This window comes from Hemiscyllium ocellatum, chromosome 21 (assembly GCF_020745735.1).
Source record: "Hemiscyllium ocellatum isolate sHemOce1 chromosome 21, sHemOce1.pat.X.cur, whole genome shotgun sequence".
In the NCBI taxonomy this organism is placed as follows: domain Eukaryota; kingdom Metazoa; phylum Chordata; class Chondrichthyes; order Orectolobiformes; family Hemiscylliidae; genus Hemiscyllium; species Hemiscyllium ocellatum.
Genome location: NC_083421.1, coordinates 43,539,919 through 43,555,690, shown reverse-complemented (window position 1 = coordinate 43,555,690; position 15,772 = coordinate 43,539,919). Strand labels below are relative to the sequence as shown.

Here is a 15,772-nt window from a genome sequence, read left to right as displayed (position 1 = left end):
CTTTTGCCGAAACTTACTGGTAGCTGCAAGCCTAGACAGAAGAATTCTGAAACTGCAAGAATGGAGGAATGCTGTCTGAGTGCACAATTTCTTGCACATGTCCTAAAAATTTTTTTCACATGAATAAGTGATTCATGTATCTGGGTAGATATCCTAACATTTTGTTTCTTACTGTCTTGAATTGAAATGGCCATAGTTGCTTGTCCTTTAAATTCCAGATAATCACGTAATTATAAGGAATACCCTACTTATTGTGGAGTAAGGGGTTAACTATACCTCACCTCTAAGAATAGCTACTGAACATATGTGTAAGGAGCTATATTACAGCGCTATCAGTTCACGCTGAACTGGGATTTGAGTATATAAATACCAGAGATGCACACACTTAGTATCCCTTGTGTATTGCTATGCCGTATAAAGCCTGTTCACTCATCTGGCTACAGAGCTGATCTTACTGTGTTTATTGGGGAGAAGTTTAATTTGTGGTAATCACTCTACTATTACTGTTCTAACAACTGGCAGAAGTCATTTATATCCATTTTCTGCCCATCACTCTCACCACTTAGCCTGCTTTTTGTTCAGTGGATTGTCTGTCTACTATTGAGCAATGCTTTGGTATTAAGTTTCCAAATCTCTATTGCAAATAGTTTGGTGTCTGTGCAATGTATATAAGCTGAATAATGTGTAAATTCTTTGAACAATGAGATCTAAAACATGTCTCCAAATATGACACCCATTCTATTCCAATAAGTGTAACTGAATTCTCTATACAATATTTCACACCAAACTGATGTAGTAGAATGCCTCATCTTTCACTTAGATGAGACCAAATTTCAGAAGTAATGATTTTTTGAATGTCATAAGATGGTGTTTAAAATGACAAGATTTCACATGGAATAACAATAGTAAAGTGCTGAAAAAGTCCGACATCATCTGTGGAGAGAAAAGTATTGTGGCACGTTCTTGACCTTTTGTCAGGTCTCATTTGTTTTTTACCTTTTGGTTTCCTTTCTGAAAAATCCCACTTGGGACAGTTTGATCATCCATGTCTGAGGGAAGAGCTGTGAGTGACAAACTGACCCCATTTTGGAGAGAATCTTTTCAAGTAAAATAAAATACTTCATCGAGAAATACTTCAATGGTAAATCTGTACCGTTGCAACTTTCCGAATTGTCTAAAAGCACAGTATCATTAATTTGAGCTTTGAAATTTTTTTAAGAATGGCGCATTCAACCACCACCAGCACATTCATTATCTACAGAGGAAGAACATTCACTGAGTGAACAAAATGCTTTCCTTCTGCTTTTCAATAGTTGTATGGTTAGACCAATAAAATAAGCACTCAGCTTTGTCCTTTGCGGGAAGCTCCACCTGGTGGCTTTGCTGAAAATTGATGCAGTTCAATCAAACAGTTTACCTCTGTACCATAGCATGCTTGAAATTCATAGTTCCTCAACTTCCTGTCTCTCATTCCAATTTGGAGTTGAGGAATAATTCAGTTATTCGCTGTGTGTTCAACTTTTGAGTTGCGAAAACACCTGAGTTATTGGGTAGTATTTAAAGCTGATCCCAAGGTTGAGAAATGTGTTACCTGTTGAAGGGCTTATGCTCGAAACGTCGAATTCCCTATTCCTGAGATGCTGCCTAACCTGCTGTGCTTTAACCAGCAACACATTTTCAGCTGTGATCTCCAGCATCTGCAGACCTCATTTTTTACTCGAATGTGTTACCTGTAGCCAAGAATTTTCATTTTGAAGTTGAAATATGGTGTTGAATGCATTGGATGGCATCCTGAATTGCCCTACACGGATTTGCTTTGCTTTGATTTGATTTGGTTTATCACATGTACCTAGCTACAGTGGAAAGGTGTGTTTTGCGTTCAGTACAGACAGAGCATAACATGCAAAGATTATAGGGTGATTGAACAGAACAAGGAATACTAAGTTGCAGCAGCAAGGAAGGTGCACAAAAAGCAAGATCAACATTAGATTTGAAATTTAAGAAGTCCATATCTGCATGAACATAGACTTCTCAGTTCATTATCTGTGCATGCAAGATATTGCATGATTAAATGAACTATGTGAGAGAGTGGTGGGACCTTCTGGTTTCAAAGGTTCTTGTGTTATATTTACAAGTCAGGTGGTCATCACTTCACTCAGTGGAAGTCAGGACCTTCCCTCAGCCTGTGGTGGCTTCCCTAAGAAACTCAGAGACGCCTCCAAGAAATCCAAGCTACTCCCAGGTTCAGTGTTGCGACCTTCCAAATGCTGATGGACAGGGTCACCAAGAGAAGGGACATTGTCTTCCTATGTGACTGCACAAGGAAGCCAATTTATCAGATCTGTCCAGCCTGGGCTGCAATCACTGAGTCTTGAAGAGGGTTCATATTACAGAAGAGGAGGTACCAGTCATAAAACAAAGGTCGATAAATCCCCAGTTCCTGATCAGGTGTTTCTGGGAACTTTATGGAAAGCTAGGGAAGAGATTGCTTGGCTCTTTGCTGAGATGTTTGCATCATCAAGAGCCACAGGTAATGTGTTGGAAGACTGGAGGTTGGCTAATATGGTGCCATTATTTAAGCAATGCTGTAAGGAAAATTCCACGTAACCAGACAATAGTGAGCCTGACGTCAATGGTGGGTAAGTTGTTGAAGGGGATTCTGAGGGACAAGATTTACATGCATTTCGAAAGGCAGGGGATAGTCAACATAGCTTTGTGCGTGAGAAATCATGTTGCGCTCCTGTGGTTGAGATTTTTTGAAGAGGTAATAAGGATTGAAGTCAGGGCAGTAGATGTTGTCGAAATGGACTTCAGCAAAGCATTTGAAAAAGTTCCATATGGTAGACTGGTTAGTAAGGTTACATCATGTGGGATCCAGGGGGGGTTAGCTAATTGGATGCAAAAATGGCTTGAAGGTTGGAGACTGCATGTTGGTAGAGGGTTGTTTTTCAGAGTGGAGGCCTGTGACCAGTGGTGTGTCATAAGGATCAGTGCTGGGTCCACTGCTTTTCGTCACTTATAAAAGTAATTTGGATGTGAGTATTGGAGGAGTGGTTTGTCAGTTTGCACATGACACCAATGTGGTGTAGTGGACATTGCAGTTTAATTTAGATAAATATGAGGTGTTGCATTTTGGCAAGGCAGTTAATTGTAGGGCCCTGGGGAGTATTGCTGAACAGAGAGACTTGGGGGTGCAGGTGCATCGTCCTTGAACGTGAAGTTGCAGATAGGCAGGGTGGTGCAGAAGGCTGTGGGCATGCTTGTCTTCATTGGTCAGTGTGTTGACTTATAGGAGTTGGACATCATGTTATGGCTGTACAGGACATTGATAATGCCCTTTTTAAAATACATTGTACATTTGAGAGGGTACAGAAAAGATTTACCATGATGTTGCCAGGACTGGATGGTTTGAGTCATAGGAAGAGGCTAACTATGCTGGGGCTGTTTTCCCTGGAGCATTGGAGGCTGAAGGGTGATCTTAGAGGTTTATAAAATCGTGAGGGACATGGACAGGATGAATTGCTAATGTCCTTTTCCTTGGGTGGGGGATTCCAAAACTAGAGGGCATATGTTTAAAGTGAGAGGGGAAGGATTTTAAAGACCTGAGGGATAATTTCCTCTGACAGGCTTGTTCTATACGTGCTCCACACTCTGCATGAGTAAGGTGGTGGGAGCGGGTACAATTATAACATTTAAAAGATGTGTGAATAGGAAGGGTTTTGAGTGATATGGACCAAATAGAGTCATAGAGACGTACAGCACTGTCCAACCCATCCGTGCCGACTAGATATCCCAACCCGATCTAGTCCCACTGGCCAGCACCCGGTTCATATTCCTCCAAACCCTTCCTATACATATAACCTTTTCTCTCCATGCTTCAGGCTCTCCTGTCTTTATTCCTGATGAAGGGCTTTTGCCCAAAACATCGATTTTACTGCTCCTCAGACGCTGCCTGAACTGCTGTGCTCTTCTAGCACCACTAATCCAGAATCTGGTTTCCAGCATCTGCAGTCATTGTTTTTACCTAGTTTCTTTAATTGGTCAGAGTCTTGAGTAACTGAGTTGGAGGTCATGTTGCGGCTGTACAGGACGTTGGTTAGGCCACAGTTGGAATATTCTGTGCAATTCTGGTCTTGTTGTGAAACTTGAAAAAGTTCAGAAAAGATTTACAAGGATGTTGTCAGGGTTGGAGGATTTGAGCTATAGGAAGAGGCTGAACAGACTGGGCTGTTCACAAAATGCCTTTTAAATGTTGCAATTTTACCAGCCTCCACCACTTCCTCTGGCAGCTCGTTCCATACACATAGCACCCTCTGTGTGAAAATGTTGCCCCTTAGGTCCCTTTTATATCCTTGCCCTCTCACTCTAAACCTATGCCCTCTAGTTCTGGACTGCCCCACCCCAGGGAAAAGACTTTGTCTATTTATCCTATCCATGCCCCTCATAATTTTTGTAAACCTCTATAAGGTTACCCCTCAGCCTCCGATGTTCTACGGAAAACAGCCCAGCCTATTCAACCATTCCGGATAGCTCAAATCTCCTCGGATGCTGCCTGAACTGCTGTGCTCTTCCAGCACCTCCTAATTCAGAATCCAATAAGAGAAAGCATACTAAATGCCTCCTTCACGATCCTATCTACCTGTGACTCCGCTTTCAAGGAGCTATGAACGTGAACTCCAAGGTCTCTTTGTTAAGCAACACTCCGTAGGACCTTACCATTAGTCCTGTTAAGATTTGCTTTCCCAAAATGCAGCACCTCGCACTTATCTGAATTAAACTCCATCTGCCACTTCTCAGCCCATTGGCCCATCTGGTCAAGATCCTGTTGTAATCTCTTTGCTGTCATCTGCAAACTTACTAACTGTACCTGTTATGATCGCATCCAAATCATTTATGTAAATGACAAAACGTAGAGGGCTCAGCACTGATCCTTGTGTCACTCTACTGGTCACAGGCCTCCAGTCTGAAAAACAACCCTCCACCACCACCCTCTGTCTTCTACCTTTTAAGCCAGTTCTGTATCTAAAGCTAGTTCTCTGTGTATTTCATGAGATCTAACCTTGCTAACCAGTCTCCCTTGGGGCAACTTGTCGAACACTTTACTGAAGTCCATATAGATCGCACCTACTGCTCTGCCCTCATCAATCATCTTTGTTACTTCTTCAAAAAGCTCATTCAAGTTTGTGAGACATGATTTCCCACAAATACAGCCATGTTGACTATCCCTAATCAGTCCTTGCCTTTCCAAATACATGTACATCCTATCCCTCAGGACTCCCACAACTTGCTCGCCAGTCAATATTTCCTGGCTTGTCTTTACCGCCCTTCTTAAAGAGTGGTACCACGTTAGCCAACCTCAGTCTTCCAGCACCTCACCTGTGACTATCAATGATACAAATATCTCTAAATGGCCCAGCAACCACTTCTCTAGCTTCCACAGAATTCTAGGGTACACGTGATCAGGTCTTGGGGATTTATCCACCTTCATGCCTTTCGAGACATGTTGGCAAATTGGACAAGGTCAGATTGGTGCCGACACATTGGACCAAAAGATCTGTTTCCATGCTGTATAACTCTATGACAGTTGAGTGCCACAGATACTCACAAGAAGTAGTGGGCGGCACGGTGGCACAGTGGTTAGCACTGCTGCCTCACAGCGCCAGAGACCCGGGTTCAATTCCCGACTCAGGCGACTGACTGTGTGGAGTTTGCACATTCTCCCCGTGTCTGCGTGGGTTTCCTCCGGGTGCTCCGGTTTCCTCCCACAGTCCAAAGATGTGCGGGTCAGGTGAATTGGCCATGCTAAATTGCCCGTAGTGTTAGGTAAGGGGTAAATGTAGGGGTATGGGTGGGTTTCGCTTCGGCGGGTCGGTGTGGACTTGTTGGGCCGAAGGGCCTGTTTCCACACTGTAAGTCTAATCTAAAAAAAAGGCTGGAAAGAAATGAAATAAGTCGGTGATCTGCTGTGCTCTAAAAAGGTTCCTGGCACCATTTTATCTCTGTTACCTCAGTCTCTAGGGCATCACTAAGTTTCATTGTCGCTGTTCAGGCATCTCACAAAAGTTCATAGCCTGCAACACTGAGGATCACATGCATGATGGGCACTCAAAGGCACACATCTACCTCCTCCTCTGAAACCTTCCAGCCAATTTCACTTCTGACTCACCTTGTCACTGTGCCTGATGATGATTGCTCACAAACTGTCCCTCCTTGCTGGCTCATTACAAGAAAAAATTGGCCATAATTGGAACTTTAAGAAAAGGGCTATTGAATGGGCCAGGGAAGACCCAGGACTGTTTCTATGGTATATCTTGATTGTATGAATGTTATTTGGGAAGGAGAGGTCAGTTCTGAGAATAGGGTAGTTAATGAGATACAATTGTTTGCATGTTGGCTTCTCACCACCTGATGGTGAGAAATTGTCCTCCCCATGGAGGATGAATTGCTTACATTTAACTTGATGGCAAATATCTGATTTTTGGACTCCTTATGCTACACTCTCCATATTCTTGCCACATCAGGGAGTGTACAGTTCTGACGCATGAGTCATTAGCAGTTCTGTTTGATTTATGACTTGTATTTCTGTCATGTTTGTAATATATTGAAAAGATGCCCCGGAGATTTTGGAATATGGTGGGAAGTGAGCTTATACTGACTGTCTCACTTTTACCACATACTTTGGTTCTCTTTGAGATCACATTATTATCCAAAAGCTTGGAATGGAAGTTTTTGAATAAGTTGAGAGATGGAAAGGCAGAGATGCTGAGAAGGAGACTGCTTGTTACAGATAGCTTAAGGAACAGCCAGTGATGCAAGTTGGAGAAACCAGAGGCAAGTGCATGGAGAGACATAGAGTGGTAGATCACAGAGTTAGGGCTTGGCTAGTGTAACAATACAATGAAAAAGTGTATTTTTGTCCATGTTTTTTTTTAATGACAAGAGGTTGAGCCAAAGGTAGCGAACCGTCTGTTCCAAGCCAATAAAATTAACAGCTTGTGAGGCCTTGGGCTTTTAAAAAAAAGTTGGAGCTGTAGAAAGAACAGAAATAGGGCTTCAGTAGTTGATGGGGTGTTGAAGACGTTAGGTCTTTCTTCATTGCAGCTAAAAGCAGGAGCTCTCTCGCTTAGTCTCGTATTTGTCTTTGTCTTTGTCTGTCGCTTTTTCTCGCTCTCGCTTTTTCTCGCTCTCGCTTTTTCTCGCTCTCGCTTTTTCTCGCTCTCGCTTTTTCTCGCTCTCGCTTTTTCTCGCTCTGTCTTTCTTTCTGTCTTTCTTTCTTTCTTTTTTTTCCTTCCTTCTCTCTTTTTCTCTCTCTTTCTCCCTCTTTAATTGGAGTAAAGAAGAAAGTGTGTTTTGCTTTAAAAGTAAGTTGTTACCAATCAAATTACACCTGGAACCCAGCACCTTACACTTGCTTTTAAATATGATAAAAATTAGAGACTAGACTGACTACTTGTTATATTTGAAGAGGGTTTAGTCGCAACACTGAGCATAGAGAGATATTTTGTATTTTTAAGAAGTGCATGTCACATAGTGTTTCACAGCTGTGCAATGATTTAAATGTTGGCAATGTAATTGTTCATAAAATTGTGAAATCTGTTTTAGATTTTGAAATATCTTTTTCAAAGTATTTACACTGCAATGACAGAATCTACAGCAGAAACACTGACCATTTGCTTCTAACCTGACCATGCTTCCCTTTATTCTTTACTCAAGCCTCCTTCATTTCTTCCTCATGCAGGTCTAACAATATTATATAGTTTCATATTTATGTACTTATCTCACTTTATTTTAAGTAAGTCTACAGTATTCATGGCAGTTACTGTCTCATGTAGAAGGTTATATGTTGTCATAACTCCTTTAGATCAAACATTTTTTGTTTGATTTCTTGGTGACTATTGTATATAAATAGCCTGTAGCTTTTCTCACCCCCGGACGGAAACATTATTTCTGCATCTGGAAATCTAAAATTAATAATCTGATAGAAGATGATGTGGTTATTTGTTTTCTCTCTCAAGGCCACTTCTTGCTACCCAACTTTTAACAGTTCCTATTAACATTAAAAGTCAGCTCTCTTGCAAGTTGGGTTTGGATCGCCTAAGTAGAAAATATTGTTTAAAATCTCTCCCAGGAATAATTAAATTAATGTATATTGGTTTAGTTAGAGAAAAACAAGTCTTAGCATAAACTGTAGATTAGTTAATACTTTCATTAATGTGGTATTTATTGGTGAGTTATCTGGGCAGTCATAATTTCAATTTTCACCACAATTTCATGAAGAGGGGAGTGTACCCTTGCTCCAAGAATGTACTTTATGATTCAGAAGGGGAAGCTTCTGGGATGAGATTTTCATGGTTTCAGCGCCTTTTTTTTCATAGCAGTAGAAGTCCACCCTTGAAATCCACAATGGATCTATGGATTGAGAAAGAAATGTCCATAATTTGAAATGAAATCAAAATGTAGCAAGAAACAGATTTGTTTTTTGGGGTGGGGGTAAAAAGTGTGTTTTGCGTAATTACTGTAAAGTTCAGTGAACACATTTTATTTTCCTGATATAAATATCAGATCAAATGCTGTAGTTTTCTCGATTTGATTTTGGAATAGTAACTTAAAAATAATTTGTTGGAGCACAAAATTCATACGACTAGCAGGTACAATTCACTGAACTTTGGATTCTGGTGAGAATAGTAAAATTATTTTTTTCATGAAAATACTGTGAACCAGCCATGTGCAAAACAGTAATTTTTGGTTAGCTATTGATATAGTGAATATAAAATTACATTTCTTGTCACTGTCTTGAAGTTAGATCTACTTATTATTTAAATATGCATTTAGGCTTTCTCACTTTATCATGATGATGTCGTGCTGAACAAACCTCGAATCACATGGAATACAATTTCAATTGTACTATAATAATATTTCAATTACCCAGCTAGCAACCTTTTAAACTTACAATATATTTCAATGGATGCTTTTGTTGCAATATTTGTGTTTGTCATCGATACAGTGACAACAGTCTTCAGTGGAACAAGTTCCGATCTATTTAGTTTAAAATGAGTACTAGTTGCTCTATGTAACCAAGAAACTGAATACTCATGACTTTCACCAGTTACGTGGGGTCAGATTCAGGTGCAATTTATTGTCAATGAACATGTTGAGTCACTTCAGAGTTTTCTGCTAATTATTGCATTTCCACAGTTATCTTCAAAACACTTGATTTGTTTATGGTTTTGTACGTGCACTTCTTTCTAAACAAAGATATTTTTGTCATATCAAGTTTGTGTTTGGACAGACGAAGCCTAAAGGGTGAAAGATGCATGTTTGCCCAAAATCAATAATGTTTTCAACACAGAAAATCAAATCATTATGTGGATTAACTTGGCCTGAATTGACTTGCTCCACTTTTTTTTTGTACCATTTACCTAACAGCTACAGTGTTCTAGAGATACCAGAACATGAGAATTGAGCACAAACTGCATCAACACTAGCACTCTGTTACATTCAACTATATATTATATGGCTGGAAGGTGTGCTTTGCCTATACATCCTGCAGGGGACTTCTGAAATAATTTTATTCTGGAATTTTTAAAAACATTATTTAAACATGAATTAATTCCAATATGTGTTTTTTTTTCTGTCTTGGGAGTATGGAGAATTTTCTTTGTTGTCACACGACTGAATCTGTATTCTACTGATCATCATTGTTTTTACTGTGTAATGCTGTTTCATCTGGATCAGCAGTTAATTCTAATTTTGTGTCAATTAACTGCATTCATGTAATTGAGGCTAATAGAAGTACATGACAATCCCCTGCCAATATACTGCATTTCATAATCTAATGACAGCAGAGATCTGACAAAACAAGTTGAAGCGTATGTTTTAAAAAATATTTTCTGTCACTTAGTGTTCTGTACGTACAGCATTCCTTTTTTTTCCCTCCTTAAATCTTTGATACTGTTGTCATGCATGCTGACAAAGGTTCAGCACTGTTCTAATTAGCCTCAAGGAACTGTTTGGAATCGGGGTTTTTTTTTGGAAGAATTCCACGCATTAAATTGACCCTTCTGCATGTCCCCCTATTATTCATAAGTTGATCTCTGATAGCACTGTGCAGGCTCTGCTGGATGCTGGTAGCAGAACATGAGTAGCTGGCAGAGATGTAACCTAAATTTGGGACATTTATCTTATTATGCTCTATAGTCAGCCAAACTAGATAGCTAATAAAATCACAATCAAAGCAGGCTCTCTGGAATTTGAAAGACCTTCTGATATTCTGGCAACACGTCTAGATGACAATTTACAGCTTGTAGGAGGTTAGGGTAGAAAACTGTCTTGAAACTAAAGGGTGCGCCAAATATTCTCCTTTTTTACCTAACTGGAGGAGGGAAAAGGGGAAGCCTTGAACAGTTCTCACTGGCCCTAATCAACATAACAGCCTCAGCTGCCCCTTAGATCCCCTGCCAGGTCCCTATCATCTTCTGATCAAATATTAATGTGTGATACTCTGCTTGCTCGCTAATCCAAAGCCAATTAATATTATCTGTCAATTATTTACAGATCCTGAGGTGCGGAGACAATTCCCTGAGGACTACAGCGACCAGGTTTGGAATGCATAATTAACTTTTTTTTTAACATAGCAAAATTTATTTCAGAGTCACTCAAGATATCACTGCTGTTCAGTTTAATGAAGGAGACAAATGAATTTTTTTGGGGAAGAGATGGGGGTGATAATTAAGAGCCACTGATGAAGATGATGATGACATTGACAGTTTGTAAAAATATACAGTAGGAGGCAAAATTTGCAACCCAGCATGGCTTTTTTCAAAGCAATTCTATGTAGTAAAATCCATACTTGCTTATATGGACAACAGATGATTTTTTTTTTAGTTTTCTTTGTAGATGATATCTGGCAAATAGCTGTTTAAATGACAAATTGGAAGTTCAAGAAAAAAGAGCATCAGCAGTATGAGATTCAGACATTGCTTCTGTGAAATTTATCAAGTTCTAATCTATGATTGTGAGACTGCACTGGGATAGTTTCTCTAACCAGTTCTGTTGATGGTAGTTCTGAAAAAATGCTGATTATTGTATGCACTATCCCATTACAATATTAAATGTAGAAAGATGCAAGTTTACTGTTAATTGTTTCCAAACTAAAGAATCGTAGAAAGATTTGTTTCATGTTGTTATGTTTCAATTTATTTTCCTCTTCCTTTCTGAGTCCCCAAGACTGTGAGCGGACTATGGATCTCTCTGTGTTTAAGCTGTTTTTACAATGATTGCTAGGAGGCATGCGAGAGCAGCTTGTATTTGTTGCTGTTTAATCCACCTCTCTCCTTGTGGGAATGCCCCGAGTTTGACCGCATGCAGCCTTTTGATAGAATGGAAAGATCTGTATCACTATTCTATATTTTTCATATTTATTCCTCATTAAACCTATTATACCGATTGAAAGCCAATTAATAACTTACTTTGAGAAATTCTCCCCAACGGTTCATCTCTCCTTGCCCCACCCCCATGACAAAATCATCCCTAAAATCATTATAGTCCTATAGATCCTTTTGTTGAAGGTGCTGAATATTGCTGGTGTACTCCAGTCATCTTTTGGCACCATGGTGTGATGTTACCATTCTCAATGTGTAAGGCATTCGGTGAGGTCTGCTGACCTCCAATATACTCTTGTCTGTGAGAATCAGTCCTTGGTCTAAGACTTTGAGCTGAATGGTAGCATTCCTATTACAAATAGCTTAGATGAACTAAAGTTTAGGGGAACAGGCATATTTTAGGAAATAAAGCTGTTTTTGAGCTGAAGGGGCTGCAAAGAGTGTGGAACTGAAGGTGCTACAATCTGACAAATACCAAAGATGTACACTCTATGATTCTGAAAGAGAACTGCACTGATTGTGGATACTGTCTCTGGTTATAATTTTTGAAAATCTCCTTGATTCATGAATAGTTCTAACAAATTGTAGATTAGCAAACGTAATATCATTATTCAAGAGGAAGCCAGGAACCACTGGCCAGACAGTCAATAGTCGTTGGGAAAATGCTGGAATGCATAATTAAGACATTTTTAAGAATAAACTTAGAAAAGCATTGTCAATGGTAATTATAAAAAGACAACATAGTTTCACAAATGTAAAATCATAATTGAGAAATTTACTAGAGCTTTTTTGAGGATGTAGCTGACAGGATAGATTTAAAGGGAATCACTCATGTAATATATCCAAGTTTGCGACCGAAAGAAAGCTAGGTGTGAAAATAAGCTGCAAGAAGGGCTTAGAAGCTGAAGAAATATAAATAACAGCAAAATACTGCTAGAAATCTGAAATAAAAGCAGAAAATGCTGGAAGTAGTTAGCAGTTCAAGCAGCATCTGTGGAGAGAAACCGATTTGTTTCAGATCCAATACTTTTATTCACCTTTTGTTACTTTTTATTATTCCCCTTTTAAAGGTGCATAAACATATTAAGTGAATGGAGACCAAAGCAGAAAGTATAATGTGGGAAAGTGTGAAATTGGCAGTCAGAATGGAGAAGCAGAATATTTTAAAGGGATAAGACCTGTACATCTTGTTGTTCAAAGGGACTTGGGCATACTAGATAGCAATTTATTGTTACATGTATTTGTGAAAATACAGTAAAATGTACATACGCCTCCACAAAAACAGTGCTATGTGTGTGTATATGTATATGAGACAAAGACGACAAGAGTTGGGGTGGTGAGCGCAAGTGTCACAACTGTCGAGGCCAGGGGGCTTCTCAACTGTTGTAGATTGGAGCCTTCTCAAAACTGCCAAGGGCCTGGAACTGTCCGACTGAAACTGCTACACCCAGCCACAGAAATAACAAGAGATTAATGTGATACAAAAGGTGAAGTTAAGAAATAACTTTTTGAAAATGCAACTGGTCAGCTGAAAAGGAATGGGTGGGCTGGGAGCCTGAACACTACCTAACCTGCCTTCCCCATGATCCTGCATGACTACTACAAGAAACAGAGTGTACAGGTAGAGCACCCAATTAGGAAATCGAATTGTGCCATTTGCCTTTATTGTAAGGGTAATTGTTACAATTCTACAGCATCTTGTTGAAACCAAACAGAATACAGTGTGCGGCTTTGCCCTCCATATTTAGGGAAGGACATAGTTATAGTGGTGATGGTGCAGAGAAAGTACAGTAGATTGGTTCCTGTGATGAAGCAGTTGTCCAGTATTGAAATGCAGAGTAAGTTGCACCAATACTCTTTGAAATTTAGGAGAATGAGAGGTGATCTCATTGAAACACAAGATTGATAGGCCTTGACGGTGTTCATTGAGAAGTTGCACCTCTGCCTAAAAAATGTAGGCAGAATCTCTGCAGGGAGACCAATCATTTTGGACGCTGATGATGAGAAATTCCTTTACTCTAAGTGGTGTTAATCTTTGGAATTCTGTACCCGGTTGGTTGTGGACCCTTCACCATTGAAAATATTTAAAGTTGGGATGGACAAAAAATTCAGTGAATTTTTCAGAAAATCGATTGATGTGAAGAATGAATATTAAAGTGTAACTTATTGTGATGATTAACCATGATTGTGTTGAGTAGCAGAGTAGATTTAAGGGGCCATGTTGTCTACTGATTCTTGTGATCTTAAATATATCCTGTGTTCTTCAAAGCTCTTACTTTATGAAATATAAACAGGAAATGCTGGAAGAAAATCTGACAGTTCAAAAACATTTGTGGAGAGCGAATTCAAGTTTTAGATCTTGGACATATCATCAAGCTCCTCAGCTTTTTGGAGTCATGTATTGTTTGATGGAGTTGTAGGGCACCGGTGCATCTGAATTCTGCCTACCTAAAAAGACAGTACAGTCTTTAAATCTCAATCACCTCTTACACTTGACTTGTTAGGAGTGGATAGACATGCTTTTTGACTGGGGGGTAAAGGTGTATTTTTCAGGTGGACAGAAATGTGCAGAAGTAAATAGTCCTTTATGGCGGGAGAGAAATCTGTATTTATCTAGTCATAAATGTACTGTTGTTTATTTCATCTTTTACAAATATTTAATCTCAATAGTTGAATTAAAATGAGTAAAATTGAATAGCTTACTGTCAACAGAAATGTTTCAAGTGTAAAGCAGAAAATATGTGTACTTTCAAAAGTAAATCTTCCTTTTTTATAATTTGATAAATTTAAAATAAATGGATTTTTGTCTTTTTTTTCCACAGATAATAAAACTTTCCCATCAGTGCCACAGTGTATGCACTATCAAAGTAATGAATGCATAGGAGTGATTTCTCATCTGGGGGTTTAGACTGTGGTTTAAAACTCCTTGAGCTTATTTGACCTTACATAGAGCTTCAGATGACATCATGTGATTGCTGTCCTGTAAATCATCTTGGGCAATGAGTCTTTATTAATAAACAGATCTGGGAGATGCAGCATTTTTTTAAAAAAATGCCTCACCATTGGTTTCTTTGTGTTTTTGGTGCTGACACAAAGGACTTATTCTTAATGTTTTTCTGAATTAATGGCTTAAATCATTTGCATGTAGGTAAATAAAGATGTGTAGCACAATTGGCGTTAAGTCTTGTTCCTTTGAAAAAAATGTTTGGTTTAGCTTTGATTTTAATGGGAAAAATGGTGGCCTTTTTGTTAGCCAGAAGTGCCTATTTGCTGTTTTTTTTTCTGATAGAAGTAAACTTTACATTGACTCGGTGTCTTGTAACTGCCAAAAGAAAAATGATTTTTTTTAAAAAAAGTATTGCTTGTAAAGAAGACTATCAAATCCCAATATGTCTGCTTGTTTGTGGGTAAAATAAATTTTAAATGTACTGTTTCTTTGCAGAGGATCAGAGACTTTAGTGCTGCAACTACCAGCGAAATTTTATTCCTGAAGGTCTTTATACTTCTGCAGGGGACTCTGTCACAAATTATTGTGGCTCGATCCTTTAGAAACCGAAAAAGCATGTTACTTCAGCATCTGTGACTGACTAATGATGGCCAGGCTTTTGGCTTCCCTTGAGCCACAAAGCTATTGCTGCCTTTAGAGAGGAAAAAGCATAAGAATAAAGGGGAGGGATGAAAGGGAGTCACAAATCTGTGGCCTCGGAGATGTATGACTGCTAGGCTGGTTGTCTGCGTGGTATGATAATCCATTTTGATCTCCTCAGTCTTAATTGTCTGCTAAAGACAAATGGGCAGTAAAAGTTCATCAGTTTCATCTTTGCTTCTCAATTATGGGCAGAATAAATGAGCCATCACTACAGAAGAAACCTTTCTTTTTGACACGGAAGTAATGCAGACCTGATGTGTTGTTACAAGTCTTTCTCCCTCATTATTTCAGATTCTTGGTGCTGATAGATCTCAGGGTTTCATGAAAAATGTAATCTGAAATGTAAATAAGTTGTTTGATACAAAGGGATGACGTAACAAATGCATTTTCCACAATTTAGCGGTCTTGCTTATAATTATTTACAAAGTGGAATTTGTCTCCTCATTTGTGTGAATATACTTATGGCAATGACATTATGATGTATGACAAATTTAATACATAACATAGCTGCTATCTTACACAATATCTTGGCACAATAATAACTTTATAATTGATTTGAAATGAGATTACCATTCTAAACGGGGAAAAGTTGATTGGCCATACAGCATGAATCCTTTTAGAAATTTTGGATAAGTAGGTTTTTCAGTAGTGGAATGGCTGATTTTTATATCTACAAAAGTAATTATTTTTAAAAATGTAACATTGTCAAGATGGGAGTGATACTTTATTCAGGTATTTTAAC

The 15,772-nt window shown here is 38.9% G+C and overlaps 1 protein-coding gene across 4 annotated transcripts in view; it reads left to right on the top strand.

Annotated features, from left to right (window-relative positions):
- dennd1a (DENN/MADD domain containing 1A) overlaps positions 1–15,772 on the top strand; it is a 509,155-nt gene that overhangs the window by 126,503 nt on the left and 366,880 nt on the right. For all 4 annotated transcript variants that reach the window (XM_060841064.1, XM_060841063.1, XM_060841067.1 and 1 more), the window contains exon 3: positions 10,555–10,598. In XM_060841064.1, coding sequence (XP_060697047.1) covers positions 10,555–10,598 — 44 coding nt within the window. The remainder of the gene's footprint in view (positions 1–10,554; positions 10,599–15,772) is intronic.